Below are 15,783 nucleotides of genomic sequence, written 5' to 3' on the forward strand. Positions count from 1 at the left end.
TACCTTTAACCAGGAGACGAGATGAAGAGATCATCAGTGCAGTTCACAGTGGTCATAATGTTATGCCTAATCGGTGCAGCCTTTCAAACATTATGATGATGTTCAGCATCTAAGTCAGGAAGTGGAGACTCAAGGTATAAACAAATGTTGAGCTCATCAAATATCTCAGACGTGAGGCGAATGGAAGCGAGTTTGTCTTACATCAGGAGCCGATATATGCAAAATCACCAGAAGAGCCATTGTAACTCGGTCCCAGTTTTCCCAGTTGTATGGTAGGGGCGCTGTTAACCATCTCCTGACCAGCCTAATGTTACTGGATGAGGAGATGCTGATCTAGGACTGAAGCTTTGGGTGTCGATCGACTCCATCTCTCAATCTGATCCAGATAAGTTTGCTCAATCAGGACTTGTCCAGTCCCATGTAGCGCTTCATTATCAGTGGTAGATAATGTTGTTAATATAATAAGTTACTACAGTACTAGTTAGATACACAGTAGATAGTAATAGTAGATAAAAGTGGTTACAGTACAGCATTTTATTGTGTTTGCAGCTGAACATTATAAACATATATAACAGAACTGAAGTGAGGAGGAGTTAAACAGCTCAACAGAACATCTGTCTTCATATTCATGAACACTGAAGTGACTGAGCTACAGTCAGACATCTCCATCAGCTCATAACACACACACATGAAGAGTGTGTGTATTCACATGCGTGTGCTCGAGGCGGTTCTTCATCTCCATCAGCTCATAACACACACACATGAAGAGTGTGTGTATTCACATGCGTGTGCTCGAGGCGGTTCTTCATCTCCATCAGCTCATAACACACACACATGAAGAGTGTGTGTATTTACACACGTGTGCTCGAGGCGGTTCTTCATCTCCATCAGCCTGCAAACACACACAGTTTAACAACTCAATCAATCAATCAGTCCAACACAACTGCATAATCTCAGAAACTGCATGTCTGAAGATGGCATGTGGATGTTTATATTTAATCCTCTAAATGACACTTTAATAAAAGTCTGCATGTATAAAACGGGCCAGAAATGCTCTTAGTGGACCAAAGGCTGGACTTGAGAGTACAGCTCTCCGTATGAAGCAGATATACATTGAGTGAAGTGTGAGTGATTCTTTAGTGTGGCAGTTAAAGGAATCATTCACCCATAAATGAAGCTTCTCTTATCATTTACTCGCCCTCATGTTTGAGGTTTAAAGAAGCGCTGTGTGCCAATGGAAAATTGAATGGTAAGAGGTAAAGTTAAATGGACTGCATTTATATAGTGCTTTTAACAGACCCTATGGCCATCCAAAGCGCTTTACATTTTTGCCTCACATTCACCCATTCATACACCAACGGTGATGTCAGCCATGTAAGGCACCATCTAGCTCGTCGGGAACCTCGACACTTGTTCAGGTGGAACCGGGGATCGAACCACCAACCTTTCGGTTTGTAGACAATCTACATGAACCACTGAGCCACTGCTGCCCAGTTGAAGCTTCAGAAGAGAGCATGCCATTGCTCTCTTCTGAGCAATGGCATGGCATTGGTAGATGGCATGGCATTGGTAGATTGGTAGACAATGGCATTGGTAGACCCTCTGCTTTTAAATGGACACATTATTTAAATAATTTCTATAATTCATGTTGGGTGGCCATGATTATTTATGATTACCAGCATGGACAAGATAGCAGCAGTCATAGATGCTTGACCGAACAGATATATACAGGAAAATTATGGTAATTTTAATTTGTTATGTAATCTTTAGCTCATTAGATCTAGAATTCTGAAGAGAAATAAAGTAGTGCTGTAAGATTTCTTTTTAAAAAATGAATTAATGAAAGAAAGGGCAGAGTTTCCACATGGGCACATCTGTTTCATAACACAACATTAACACACTCTCTTTGTCTCTTTGTGAAAAAATGCTCTTCTTACTCTTGTTTTTAGTCTAAATATCTAAAAATTCTTACATTAAGAAACATTTACTAGACAGGTAAAAATTGTCTTGTTTTGGGGAAAAAATAACTCAAAATAATCTGCCAATGGGGTGAGAAAAATAATGTTGTTTTAAGATTAATTTGCATACCCCAGTGGCAGATTATTTAGCTTATTTTAAACAAAAAATCTATTATTTTTCCCCAAAACAAGACAATAATTTTTACCTGTCTAGAAAATGTTTCTTAATGTAAGAATTTTTAGATATTTAGACTAGAACCAAGACAAAAATACTAAGAAAAGCATTTGTTGCAGTGCGCATCTCATTTAAAACCACATTTGTAAGTGCTTCAGCTCGGATGCGAATAATCGGATCTCGTGCAGATTTTTCTGCAAATTCCACAGATATGAGTCAGATGTGAGTAAACAATCAGATTTTGTATGTCGGTGTAAACGCAGCCTTCCACATCGTGTTTATAAATCTGAGCGTTATATATATTTGAGCATGCACACACACACACTGAGCCGCGTGAGTGAATGATGTGAGCACTGTAGGGTGGTTAAAGCACTTACCGCTGAGGGGTCCTCACAGACAGATTGCCATCTTCTTCTTCTTGTCCTTGCTGTCTTGCTCCCGTCTGGAGGACAGGCGTCTCTTGAGCTCATCTGGCACTCGCTCGTAGCAGCGCTTGCACACCGGCTTCAGGTCCATCTCCACAAACTTATCCCTGAGCAACGGCACAGATACGGCACGTTAGGACACACTCCAGCCTTTCTCATCCTGAGAGAGCTCAAACTTATCCCTCAGCAACGGCACAGATATGGCACATTAGGACACACTCCAGCCTTTCTCATCCTGAGAGAGCTCAAACTTATCCCTGAACAACAGCACAGATACGGCACATCAGCACACACTCCAGCCTTTCTCATCCTGGGAGAGCTCAAACTTATCCCTGAGCAACGGCACAGATACGGCACATTAGCACACACTCCAGCCTTTCTCATCCTGGGAGAGCTCAAACTTATCCCTGAGCAACGGCACAGATACGGCACATCAGCACACACTCCAGCCTTTCTCATCCTGGGAGAGCTCAAACTTATCCCTGACCAACGGCACAGATATGGCACATTAGCACACACTCCAGCCTTTTTCATCCTGGGAGAGCTCAAACTTATCCCTGAGCAACAGCACAGACGGCACATCAGCACACACTCCAGCCTTTCTCATCCTGGGAGAGCTCAAACTTATCCCTGAGCAACAGCACAGATATGGCACATTAGCACACACTCCAGCCTTTTTCATCCTGGGAGAGCTTAAACTTATCCCTGAGCAACGGCACAGATACGGCACATCAGCACACACTCCAGCCTTTTTCATCCTGGGAGAGCTCAAACTTATCCCTGAGCAACGGCACAGATATGGCACATCAGCACACACTCCAGCCTTTTTCATCCTGGGAGAGCTCAAACTTATCCCTGAGCAATGGCACAGACGGCACATCAGCACACACTCCAGCCTTTCTCATCCTGGGAGAGCTCAAACTTATCCCTGAGCAACAGCACAGACGGCACATCAGCACACACTCCAGCCTTTTTCATCCTGGGAGAGCTCAAACTTATCCCTGAGCAACAGCACAGACGGCACATCAGCACACACTCCAGCCTTTTTCATCCTGGGAGAGCTCAAACTTATCCCTGAGCAACAGCACAGATACGGCACATCAGCACACACTCCAGCCTTTCTCATCCTGGGAGAGCTCAAACTTATCCCTGAGCAACAGCACAGACGGCACATCAGCACACACTCCAGCCTTTCTCATCCTGGGAGAGCTCAAACTTATCCCTGAGCAACGGCACAGATACGGCACATCAGCACACACTCCAGCCATTCTCATCCTGGGAGAGCTCAAACTTATCCCTGAGCAACGGCACAGATACGGCACATCAGCACACACTCCAGCCTTTCTCATCCTGGGAGAGCTCAAACTTATCCCTGAGCAACGGCACAGATACGGCACATCAGCACACACTCCAGCCTTTCTCATCCTGGGAGAGCTCAAACTTATCCCTGAGCAACGGCACAGATACGGCACATCAGCACACACTCCAGCCTTTCTCATCCTGGGAGAGCTCAAACTTATCCCTGAGCAACAGCACAGACGGCACATCAGCACACACTCCAGCCTTTTTCATCCTGGGAGAGCTCAAACTTATCCCTGAGCAACAGCACAGACGGCACATCAGCACACACTCCAGCCTTTTTCATCCTGGGAGAGCTCAAACTTATCCCTGAGCAACGGCACAGATACGGCACATTAGCACACACTCCAGCCATTCTCATCCTGGGAGAGCTCAAACTTATCCCTGAGCAACGGCACAGATACGGCACATCAGCACACACTCCAGCCTTTCTCATCCTGGGAGAGCTCAAACTTATCCCTGAGCAACAGCACAGATACGGCACATCAGCACACACTCCAGCCTTTCTCATCCTAGGAGAGCTCAAACTTATCCCTGAGCAACAGCACAGATACGGCACATTAGCACACACTCCAGCCTTTTTCATCCTGGGAGAGCTCAAACTTATCCCTGAGCAACAGCACAGACGGCACATCAGCACACACTCCAGCCTTTTTCATCCTGGGAGAGCTCAAACTTATCCCTGAGCAACAGCACAGATACGGCACATCACCACACACTCCAGCCTTTCTCATCCTGGGAGAGCTCAAACTTATCCCTGAGCAACGGCACAGATACGGCACATCAGCACACACTCCAGCCTTTCTCATCCTGGGAGAGCTCAAACTTATCCCTGAGCAACAGCACAGATACGGCACATCACCACACACTCCAGCCTTTCTCATCCTGGGAGAGCTCAAACTTATCCCTGAGCAACAGCACAGACGGCACATCAGCACACACTCCAGCCTTTTTCATCCTGGGAGAGCTCAAACTTATCCCTGAGCAACGGCACAGATACGGCACATTAGCACACACTCCAGCCTTTCTCATCCTGGGAGAGCTCAAACTTATCCCTGAGCAACGGCACAGATACGGCACATCAGCACACACTCCAGCCTTTCTCATCCTGGGAGAGCTCAAACTTATCCCTGAGCAACAGCACAGATACGGCACATCACCACACACTCCAGCCTTTCTCATCCTGGGAGAGCTCAAACTTATCCCTCAGCAACGGCACAGATACGGCACATCAGCACACACTCCAGCCTTTCTCATCCTGGGAGAGCTCAAACTTATCCCTGAGCAACAGCACAGATACGGCACATTAGCACACACTCCAGCCTTTTTCATCCTGGGAGAGCTCAAACTTATCCCTGAGCAACAGCACAGACGGCACATCAGCACACACTCCAGCCTTTTTCATCCTGGGAGAGCTCAAACTTATCCCTGAGCAACGGCACAGATACGGCACATTAGCACACACTCCAGCCTTTCTCATCCTGGGAGAGCTCAAACTTATCCCTGAGCAACGGCACAGATACGGCACATCAGCACACACTCCAGCCTTTCTCATCCTGGGAGAGCTCAAACTTATCCCTGAGCAACAGCACAGATACGGCACATCACCACACACTCCAGCCTTTCTCATCCTGGGAGAGCTTAAACTTATCCCTGAGCAACGGCACAGATACGGCACATTAGCACACACTCCAGCCTTTCTCATCCTGGGAGAGCTCAAACTTATCCCTGAGCAACAGCACAGATACGGCACATCACCACACACTCCAGCCTTTCTCATCCTGGGAGAGCTTAAACTTATCCCTGAGCAACGGCACAGATACGGCACATCAGCACACACTCCAGCCTTTCTCATCCTGGGAGAGCTCAAACTTATCCCTGAGCAACAGCACAGATACGGCACATCACCACACACTCCAGCCTTTCTCATCCTGGGAGAGCTTAAACTTATCCCTGAGCAACGGCACAGATACGGCACATTAGCACACACTCCAGCCTTCCTTATCCTGGGAGAGCTCAAACTTATCCCTGAGCAACAGCACAGATACGGCACATCAGCACACACTCCAGCCTTTCTCATCCTGGGAGAGCTCAAACTTATCCCTGAGCAACGGCACAGATACGGCACATCAGCACACACTCCAGCCTTTCTCATCCTGGGAGAGCTTAAACTTATCCCTGAGCAACGGCACAGATACGGCACATTAGCACACACTCCAGCCTTCCTTATCCTGGGAGAGCTCAGCTGCCAAACAATGGCTCAGTCTGTACATCACAGTTACACTTCTGCTGTTCGATCAATGGTAAAACGCTTATGAAAGTAAATTAAAGTCACTATGGAACCATTGCTCATCTCTTCTCTGATGAGGGCGGGGCCAACTGTCACTCACATGAGATCGGCCAATAGCAAACCACAGCAATCCAATCAATTCCCCACAGACACAATCAAGGCCCGCCCCTACATTTGTTCTTGTTTGATTAAGGGCTTCTCCTACTGCAAAGTGGAACTTTTTTTTTTTTTTTTACCATGTATTACAGTGACTGTATACCTCTGGTCTCTAATATATAACTGTACTCTGTCTATCTAAAGATTCGGTATCTACCTCACTCAGGGGGCAGAGGAAAGCTCCTGAATGAAGAACAGGAACTTGATATAGTCCACATGGTGATTGCTGATAATGAAATAAAACTGAAGGGCATTCTATAAAGTTACTCTGAGATGGGTCATTCATTTTTTGTATTGAACTTCTGCAGCAAATTAAGCAAAATTGATGCAATTTATTATAAACAAAACCAAAATGTGTAGAGCTGTTAAAAGACACATAATCTATGATCAATCAAATATACCGTCTATTGTATAAGGGCAGACCTGACACATAATATAACGCAGTTTCTGTAGTTCCATCTGATGTTAGTGTTTTTATGACATTGTGTTATGATTGACCAAATGTTGCTGTTGGAAGAGAACGTGTGTTAGTGTTTGAAAAGATATTTGATTTTGAAAATGAATGTTGGAGTTTAGTTTACAATGTGTGATTTTGAGCATGACAAACGGTTTGCCAGTTCTGTGTTGTAGGTGTGTTGGTGCATTAAGAGTTTAGGATATTTGTTAAAAGGGTTAAAAAAAATTGTCAAATCAATTGTAAAAAACTGTAACAAATGCATGTTTACAATCAAACCAGTAACGCATTAAGAAACACACACACAGGGTCAGAAACCCTGAACTAGCCCAGATGAATGCTTTAATTGGACGTGTTGGTGATCGTACGCACTTGAGAGTCAGCTTGGAGTTGCACGTGGAGCAGCCGAAGCATTTGACACACCAGGCCTTATTCAGCGCAGACACAACTGAGGAGAGAAGGATCAGAGTGAGTTCTGCAGGATAAGGCCAGCCCAGAGCAGAGTTTAAGAGTTAACCGTCTCACCGTCGCCCTCAATGACGCGGTTGCAGTGATAACAGACGTCTCCGAAGAGCTGCAACACACATGCAGAAATATCTCAGACGGACTCCATCATGGCCCGACCGCTCTCATGTTAAAGTGTGGCTACAGTATTCCAGCAAGGATGTGTAATGAAGCTCCAGACTGTACCTGGTTGTAGTGGTTCTCACAGTACGCCAAGCCCTTGCGCTCGTAGTGCGGGTGACCCAGAAACGCTTTCTCACATTTAGCACACACAAAGTGCTGCAAACACACAAACACACGTGTGTGAAGATGCCAGATTCTGGCTCAGAGGATGATGGTGATTGCTGGATCAGTTTTAGGTGTGCTGATGTATCAGAGGATGGTGATTGCTGGATCAGTTGTAGGTGTGGTGATAATATACCTCCACATGCCACTGCTTTCCCATAGCGTTGACCACGCGGCCCTCGATGGGTCTCCTGCAGGCTCCACAGATCGGCACGCCCAGCTTATCATGACACGGCAGACAGTACAGCTCGCCTTTGAGCTCTCTGGCCTCCGCTGTCAGCTCCTTACTGCACACACACACATTAAACACACACACACACACACGCCTCAACCTTAGAGTGGTGCTATACTTAGTATCAGACTCTCAAAAGCTCAGGGTTAGCTCAGGGTTCCTCAAGCTCGGTCCTGGAGGGCCCTGTCCTGATCTAACACCTGAGCCAATCAGGGCTTCAGGATCTCCAGAATACCACAGGAAGAGGTGTAGGAAGAGCTCAACTCTTTATTGCCTTAGTATTGTGTGAATCAGCCTCCTTGTCATTTCTGACTTATAACAAAAAACACAACAATGTCTAAAAGCTGATGGGATAAGGAGTACAGAAAACAAGCTAAAGAACCCAGAACTAAAAACCCAGAAGTGTTTATAAGCTGTCGACCCAACTAGCGAGCGTTTAAAGACACAAAAGTGGATCCAGGCGATTGAGACAGAGCCTGACATGCTATATTACACTGAGAACGACGCCCCCTGGAGGAAAACGCAATCAGAGACAGGAAATATCATATATAACGCTGACATTTGGATATTTGACAGAATGTTTATTGCACATGTAGGCATACTGAGTGTCAGGATTGACCCAGTTTTCCTGCAACACAGCAAAAAATGCTTTTCTTACTCAGTATTTTTGTCTTGTTTCTAGTCAAAATTTCAAAAAATTCTTGCAAAAAATAATAATTGTTTTCTGTTTGAATTAAGATTATTTTTCTCACCCCATTGGCAGATTATTTATCTTATTTTAATCAAAAACTCTTCATTTTGAGTTATTTTTCCCCAAAACAAGACAATAATTTTTGCTTGTCTAGTAAATACTTCTTGTTTTAAGAGTTTTTAGATGTTTGGACTAGAAACAAGACAAAAATACTGAGTAAGAAGAGCATTTTTTTGCAGTGTGAAGCTTCCCGTCTTATTGCCTGTATCCACTTTTGTCTCCTTAAACACTCGTTTTTTGGGGTTGACAGCTTCCACTGGGTCAATCCTGACACTCAGTATGCCTACATGTGCAGTAAACATTCTGTCAAATATCCAAATGTCAGCGTTATATATGATATTTCCTGTCTCTTATTGCGTTTTCCTCCAGGGGGCGTCGTTCTCAGTGTAATATAACATGTCAGGCTCTGTCTCAATCGCCTGGATCCACTTTTATGTCTTTAAACGCTCGCTAGTTGGGTCGACAGCTTATAAACACTTCTGGGTTTTTAGTTCTGTGTTTTTTAGCTGTACACCTTGTCGCACATCAGCTTCTAGACATTGCTCTGTTTTTTTCTTATATAAGTCAGAAATGATAAGTAGGCCGATTCACGCAAAACAAATTAATGGAGAGCGTTGGTCTCTGTAGTCTCTCCGAAGTCCGAAGACTTTTGCATTTCACAGAGGATGAATCGGAAATGGAGCAATATAACCTGCTAACCGGGACTCATCTTTATGTGTTCAGATGTGACGCAATGACGCAAAGATATGCTTGAATTTAATCTAACAGAGAGTTGCTAGACGACACTGGCTGAAAAGGACATCTGCTGCCCCTAGGGTACGTCTAGATTACTAGGTTAAGAAACAACAGCAAGAGTTAGAACAAGAGCATGACAGAGCCTCTTTAAAGGGACAACACGAGCTCTAAACAGACGGCTGATAAACACGTGTCCTGTGACCTCCTGCATAATGAGACCTGCCTTCGCTGGTGTTTGTCGTGTTTGCTCACCCGCAGTTATAGCAGCTGAAGTGGTCAGGATGGTACGGATCGTTCTTGAAGATCAGTGGAACATCTTCCACGATGGCTTGGCATTTCTGGCAGATGTACTTCCCCAGACCGTGAGCCTTCTCTCGGTTATGACACGGACGGCACAGGTGCCTGTCGGGCAGAATTTGGACTTCAAATCCCATTCCTGATCACATTCAGTGGCCTGATTTCTGCCGATCTGAGCCTCACCTGCCGGCGTTCTTCACAAAGCCCACGTCTGCGAGAACGGCCTGGCAGAGATCACAGCAGAAGCATTCGGGGTGCCAGCTGAGGTTCATGGCCTTGATCACGCGGCCAATCACAAACTCGCCTGGCAACACAACCAGTCACACCATGCTGAGACCATCAAGAGTTTGAGTTTGCCACACTATGCTATAATCTGGTGTCATACATCTCCCAGAATACCCCATCCAGTCAGGCTGCGGAGGGAAATATTCTAGGCCTTATTGTGTTAACTCACCGCACTGGTGACAGCAGGGGGCGAACAGCATCTGGAAGTCATGCTCACAGTACTTTCTGCCTTCAAACTGCAGAAGCAAGAGCAGGAGACATGATTACAGAAAAACACCGGCACAGATTCATGTCCTCATCAAACATGTCTTACACCTTAATGTGATGGTCCACTTCGACATTCTGCTGACTATGAGTAACTTTACAACTACATGTCAACAAGCTCTCCTTAGAGTATTAGTAGACTGGGTTAGGGTAAGTAGAATAAGTTGACATGTAAATGAACTCTAAATGAAGAGAGTTTTTGCTTAAAATAAGATAAATGATCTGCCAATAGGTTGAGAAAAGTAATCTTAATTCAAACAGAAAACAAGATTATTTTTCTCACCCCATTGGCTGATTATTTCACTTATTTTAAGCAAAAACTCTCTTCATTTAGAGTTATTTCTTCCCAAAACAAGACATTAATTTGTACTCGTCTAATAAATGTTTATTAATGTAAGAATTTTTAGATATGTTGACTAGAAACAAGACAAAAATACTAAGTAAGAAGAGCATTTTTTGCAGTGTTGGCCATCAAAATAAAGTGTTACCAATGTCTTAGACAAGATTTTAAAACCCGTGGAAACATAGGCGTTATATAAAGTCAACTTCATTGCTTGGATTTGAGTGACTGTTATCATTTTTCCATGTTCATGTGTGCTTCTGCAATCTGATTTATTAAGATTATTCTTGGGTTTTTATTTAATCTTTCCCCACTTTTTTCACTCAAGATGATTAAAATCTTCAAAACTTGTTTTCTTGGATTTTGGTATCTTCAACTCCACTTTACACTGTGAAATCCCTTAATTTAATGTGTTTGTCACCTGGTGGATATTTTTGGTACTGTGCCAAAACAAAAACCTCATTAGAAAACTACATTTTTGTGATATCAACTTCAAATTTGGAACACAACTTGGTTAGACATATGTCTTTGATTTTATTGTAATTTTAGAGAAAAAAATATTTAGTACAGTACATCTCCTTTACAGTAAACCTAAACGTTCATAACGTTTTCATACTTCCGCAGTAATCTGCCCAGTGACAGAAACCAAGACCAAACATAGCTCTATACTCCAAAGCATTCCTGAATTAGTCTTTAGGTTTGGATGATGCATCTATTCTCTAAAAGGGGGCGACATTTAAAGCCAGTGCTGAAATTGTGTTATGGGGACCCCACCATAAAAATAATTTGGGCTGGGGCTGGGGTAAATCCTGCAACAGGGCTATACATAGGACTTTTATAAATACATAGGGCATATAAGTGATATTGCTAGGGGAGTTTGGTGTAGGCCGCCCCGAAAAAATGTAGATTTTCCAGATCTACACGTGCATTTTAAGGAGTTTGAAGGCCAAATTTATGGGCAGTGGCATAAATGATTTTTCAAACAGATATGAGCATCAAAGATCAGTTTCAGCCACTTGTTTCTTTCCTGAACTAATCAACGTTTACTCATTAATGGTTCATTTTCTCATTTATAAAGACACTCGACATCTACTATCTTTCTGTAAACACAGGTTCGAGTTTTCTGCGTTCTTTGCGCTCTTTTCCCCATTATATCGTCCCACAGAGGGACCCCTGAAGCGTCTGACCTCGTAGAAGAGGCCGTGCAGGAACTGCTGGAAGCACTGGGCGCAGACGAAGCACTGCTCGTGGTACAGCTCGCCGTTACTGTTCACCATCTTCTCAGTCGGCCTGAAGCCGGCCTTACACACCTCACACGCCGCATGGGCCAGAGCGCTTGTCATGTTTCTGTGGAGACAGAGGATAGGTCATCCAATGAGTCTTCAAATACTACAGTCTAGTAAAACACATTAGATAATGTTTCCTGATTCCTGATGCCATAGCTAGAATCCCTTTATTCAGTGGTAAAATGCACACAATTCATTTCAAACTCTACAATGCTTCAGCGCTGTCATATAAAGAGCTATATGAGTAAAGGTGACGTGACCATTAGGTGCTGCTTCTGCTCGGCTTCACATTTACACACAACTGTCAACAGCATGTCTAGCATATTTGATCTTCTCTAATCCTGTCTACTGGCATACGGCCATCTCATTGATTTCTGGCGGTATCCTATCGTGAATATCGCATGTCAGATCATTAGAGCCGTTATTGTGTTATACAGTGATCCCCAAATGCTGTGGACTCACTGGACAGAGTCAGTGGATAAAAGCGTCTCCTAAAGCACTACTCACTGGGTGAGATTGTGAGGAATAGTACAGCTGTTCTCTGGCTGCTCTTTGTGAAGGTCAGACTCTGGACTGTCTGGAGAAGCATGTAAGGCATGTGTATCTGCATACAGGGCTTGATCTGTTCAGCACACAGCTGTGTTAACTCTAGTCTCAGCTGCACATGACATGGAAAACACGGTCTGGAACTGGTCAGGATGCTGTGACCTCAGCAGGAGTATTACGTATGTACAGTGCATCCGGAAAGTATTTACACCGCTTCACTTTTTCAACACTTTGTATGTGTTACAGCCTTATTTCAAAATGGTTTAAAATCATTATTTTCCTCAAAAATCTACAAACAATACCCCATAATGACAACGTGAAAGAAGATTGTTTTAAAGATTTGCAAATGTAAAAAAATATTTAAAAAACAAACAAATCACATATCTATAAGTATGACTCTCAGCATTGAGCTCAGGTGCTCCTGTTTCCACAGATCATCCGTGAGATGCTTCTACAACTTGACTGGAGTCCAACCTGTGGTCAATTCAGCTGACTGGACATGATTTGGAAAGGCTCACACCTGTCTATATAAGGTCCTACAGTTAACAGTGCATGTCAGAGCACAAATCCAGCCATGAGGGGATTGTCTGTAGACTCAGAGACAGGGGTGTATAGAGGCACAGATCTGGGGAAGGTCCCAATGAGCTCAGTGGCCTCCATCACCCATACATGAAGTTTGGAGCCACCAGGAGCTAGAGCTGCCGTCCGGCCAAACCGAGTGATCAGGGGAGAAGGGCCTTAGTCAGGGAGGAGACAGAGAACCAGATGGTCACTCTGATAGAGCTCCAGCATTTCTCTGTGGAGAGAGGAGAATCTTCCAGAAGAACAGCCATCTCTCCAGCTCTACACCAATCAGGTCTGTGTGGGTTAGGGTTAGACCTCTCAGGCCTCTCTGGTCTGATGAAACAAAGATTAAACTCTTTAGCCTGGATGGAGGAAACCAGGCACCACTCATAACCTGGCCAATCCCATCCCTACAGTGAAGCATGGTGGTGGTGGCAGCATAATGCTGTGGGGGTGTTTTTCAGCAGCAGGAACTGAGAGATTAGTCCTGATCAAGGGAAAGATGAATGCAGCGATGTTCAGAGATATCCTTGATGTAAACCTGCTCCAGAGCGCTCTGGACCTCAGACTGGGGCAAAGGTTCATCTTCCAACAGGTCAACGACTCTAAGCCCACAGCCAAGATAACAAAGGAGCGGCTACAGGATGACTCTGGGAATGTCCTTGAGCAGCCCAGCTAGAGCCCAGAAATGAACCTGATTGAACATCTCTGGAGAGATCTGAAAATGGCTGTGCACGATGTTCCCCATCCAACCTGATGGAGCTTAGGAGGACCTGCAACTGCCTAAATATAGGTGTGCCAAGCTTGAGCATCATACCCAAAAAGGCTTGAGGCTTTAATCGGTGCCAAAGGTGCTTCAACAAAGATGAGAAATATAACAATACAGACTCTTTCTCTTTACATTTCCAAACTTCAAACTCACTGACAGCACTTTATTTTTGAAAAGATGTTTGCCTGTTCGCTAGTGATTAGACTGTTGTTGAACTGAGAAGGCGAGTACAGAACGAGTTGCTCTATCCACCGTACTCTGTGAGCTGTTTTCTGTGAATGTGTGAGACTTCTGATTCATCAGCCGCTGTAGGGAAATTACTGAGACAAAGAGCAGTAAATGGTAAAACTACCCAGCAAGCAATAGCCATCATTTCACCGTCTCGGTTAACTGTAGACCCAATATAGTATGGCTATGAGTAACCTACTTCTAGCCAAAAAAAATCTTACATTTGGTTACCTGTAGTTTTTGCCAAAATATCTTGTGAGATTTATGATATTCCATCATGTGAGCAAAGTCAACAGTGATTATAAGGTGTCTGGTTTCATTTATTTGACTTGTTCATGTTCTAGATGACTAGTCTATTCTTGGGCTATGGTTAGACGTCTATTACACTATAAATAGCCCTAATTCAGCCTTGTTTTAGCCCTGACGTCAGGGCTGTGTTTGGAACGCAATTAGACGTCTATTAAATGTAAAATTACTAGCTGGGTATCTGCACAAACCAGTGTGATTATGATTATAATAATGAAATCTGATAACAAATAGCAGTTTTTGTTCAAGTAAAATAACTGGAAGCGAATAAGAGCGGAATCCTCCACAGTAAAGGGAAAAAGGATCTAGATATGAGATTAAACATCTCATCTGCAAGCGACTGGCTTCAGACTATCTGCCATTTCTGCAAAAGTATGAGCAAGTATTTTTTTTGTGCAAACCTCAAAAAAACAAAGCAATTCACAAAACAGACAAATGTAAAAGGGCATGTAAAGGGGATAGTTTTTGTCATCATTAATGCAATGAATCAGTCAATCACTGGTATTTGTTCTCTTTCTGAGCTAAAACATGATGTATATTATCAGCTCAGAGTTACAGATCACAGGTTTTACAGATTTACTGTAGTTTACTGCTGAAGGGTCCCGTAAAGGCCAGCCGTGACCAGTGATCAAGTTATAATAATCTGCTTTCAGGGCAGTATTTATATTTGTGCTTTTATCTATTCATCATACAAGAGTCAACCAGTTGAGTATAGTATAGTTTATAATTATATATAAATTACAAAGTCCTGAATGCAGCAATACAAGTATATTTTTCATGCGTTTCCGAATATGCAGAAGCTGTATGAAGCCAAGAAGAGCTGTAGGAGCGGCAGACTCACGATCGCACGTAGAAGTCGCAGAACTCCTTGTAGACTTTGACATCGCTGCGCCGGGGAAGCTCAGATTCAGCCGAGATCTCAGCGTGCGGCTGGAGGCCGTTGATACTTTCCACCTCCATCACAGAGGTAATCACAGAGACAGGCTGGTGAAATCACAGAGATAATCCCAGAAATCACAGCGAAGGAGACGGACTGGTGGAATCACAGAGATAATCCCAGAAATCACAGCGAAGGAGACAGACTGGTGGAATCCCAGAGCCGGACTGGTGACGCTTGTGTGAGAGCAGCAGCCGGGACAGACTGACAGACCCTGAGTCAATAATAGACTGTGACAGTCTGTCCCGCTCCTCCTGACCTCATGTCTGAACCCTGCCTATAAACCACACTTCACCCAGAGACACTTGGTTTGTGAGCACTTCTACTGCCTCAACTAACATGACTACTCCTGATCCTAATATTCCTAAAAATCCTGAATATTCTGGTTGAGATAACCCTGTGGGACACTTCACCCAGACTCTCACAGTTACATCAATAACCAGCAGAGCAATAACTAATTAACATATAGTAATAATGTACTGAATGTTAGTGTGGTGTTTAGATCAATTGCTGTTTCCTGAGTTCATCATAGCACTTTATCTGTCAGACAAAGAGTCATATTTAATGATGGTTTAATGCTCTGTAGAAGCAGCAGCTTCAGAATCACACATACAGTAAGAACTAAGATTCCTAACTC

The 15,783-nt window shown here is 44.0% G+C and overlaps 1 protein-coding gene across 1 annotated transcript; it reads right to left on the reverse strand.

Moving 5' to 3' along the window:
- Nucleotides 1–519: 519 nt before the first annotated feature.
- Nucleotides 520–15,405, reverse strand: lims2 (LIM and senescent cell antigen-like domains 2). The gene is made up of 11 exons (XM_067444844.1): nucleotides 15,051–15,405; nucleotides 11,698–11,857; nucleotides 10,076–10,142; nucleotides 9,805–9,925; nucleotides 9,577–9,726; nucleotides 7,743–7,893; nucleotides 7,508–7,600; nucleotides 7,343–7,391; nucleotides 7,190–7,265; nucleotides 2,511–2,665; nucleotides 520–892 (listed from the first exon to the last, which is right to left on the reverse strand). Exons 1-10 carry the CDS (start codon nucleotides 15,167–15,169, stop codon nucleotides 2,524–2,526), a joined length of 1,128 nt encoding a protein of 375 aa, XP_067300945.1. The 5' UTR covers nucleotides 15,170–15,405; the 3' UTR covers nucleotides 520–892; nucleotides 2,511–2,523.
- Between the last annotated feature and the right edge of the window lie 378 nt (nucleotides 15,406–15,783).

This window comes from Pseudorasbora parva, chromosome 5 (genome assembly GCF_024679245.1).
Source record: "Pseudorasbora parva isolate DD20220531a chromosome 5, ASM2467924v1, whole genome shotgun sequence".
In the NCBI taxonomy this organism is placed as follows: domain Eukaryota; kingdom Metazoa; phylum Chordata; class Actinopteri; order Cypriniformes; family Gobionidae; genus Pseudorasbora; species Pseudorasbora parva.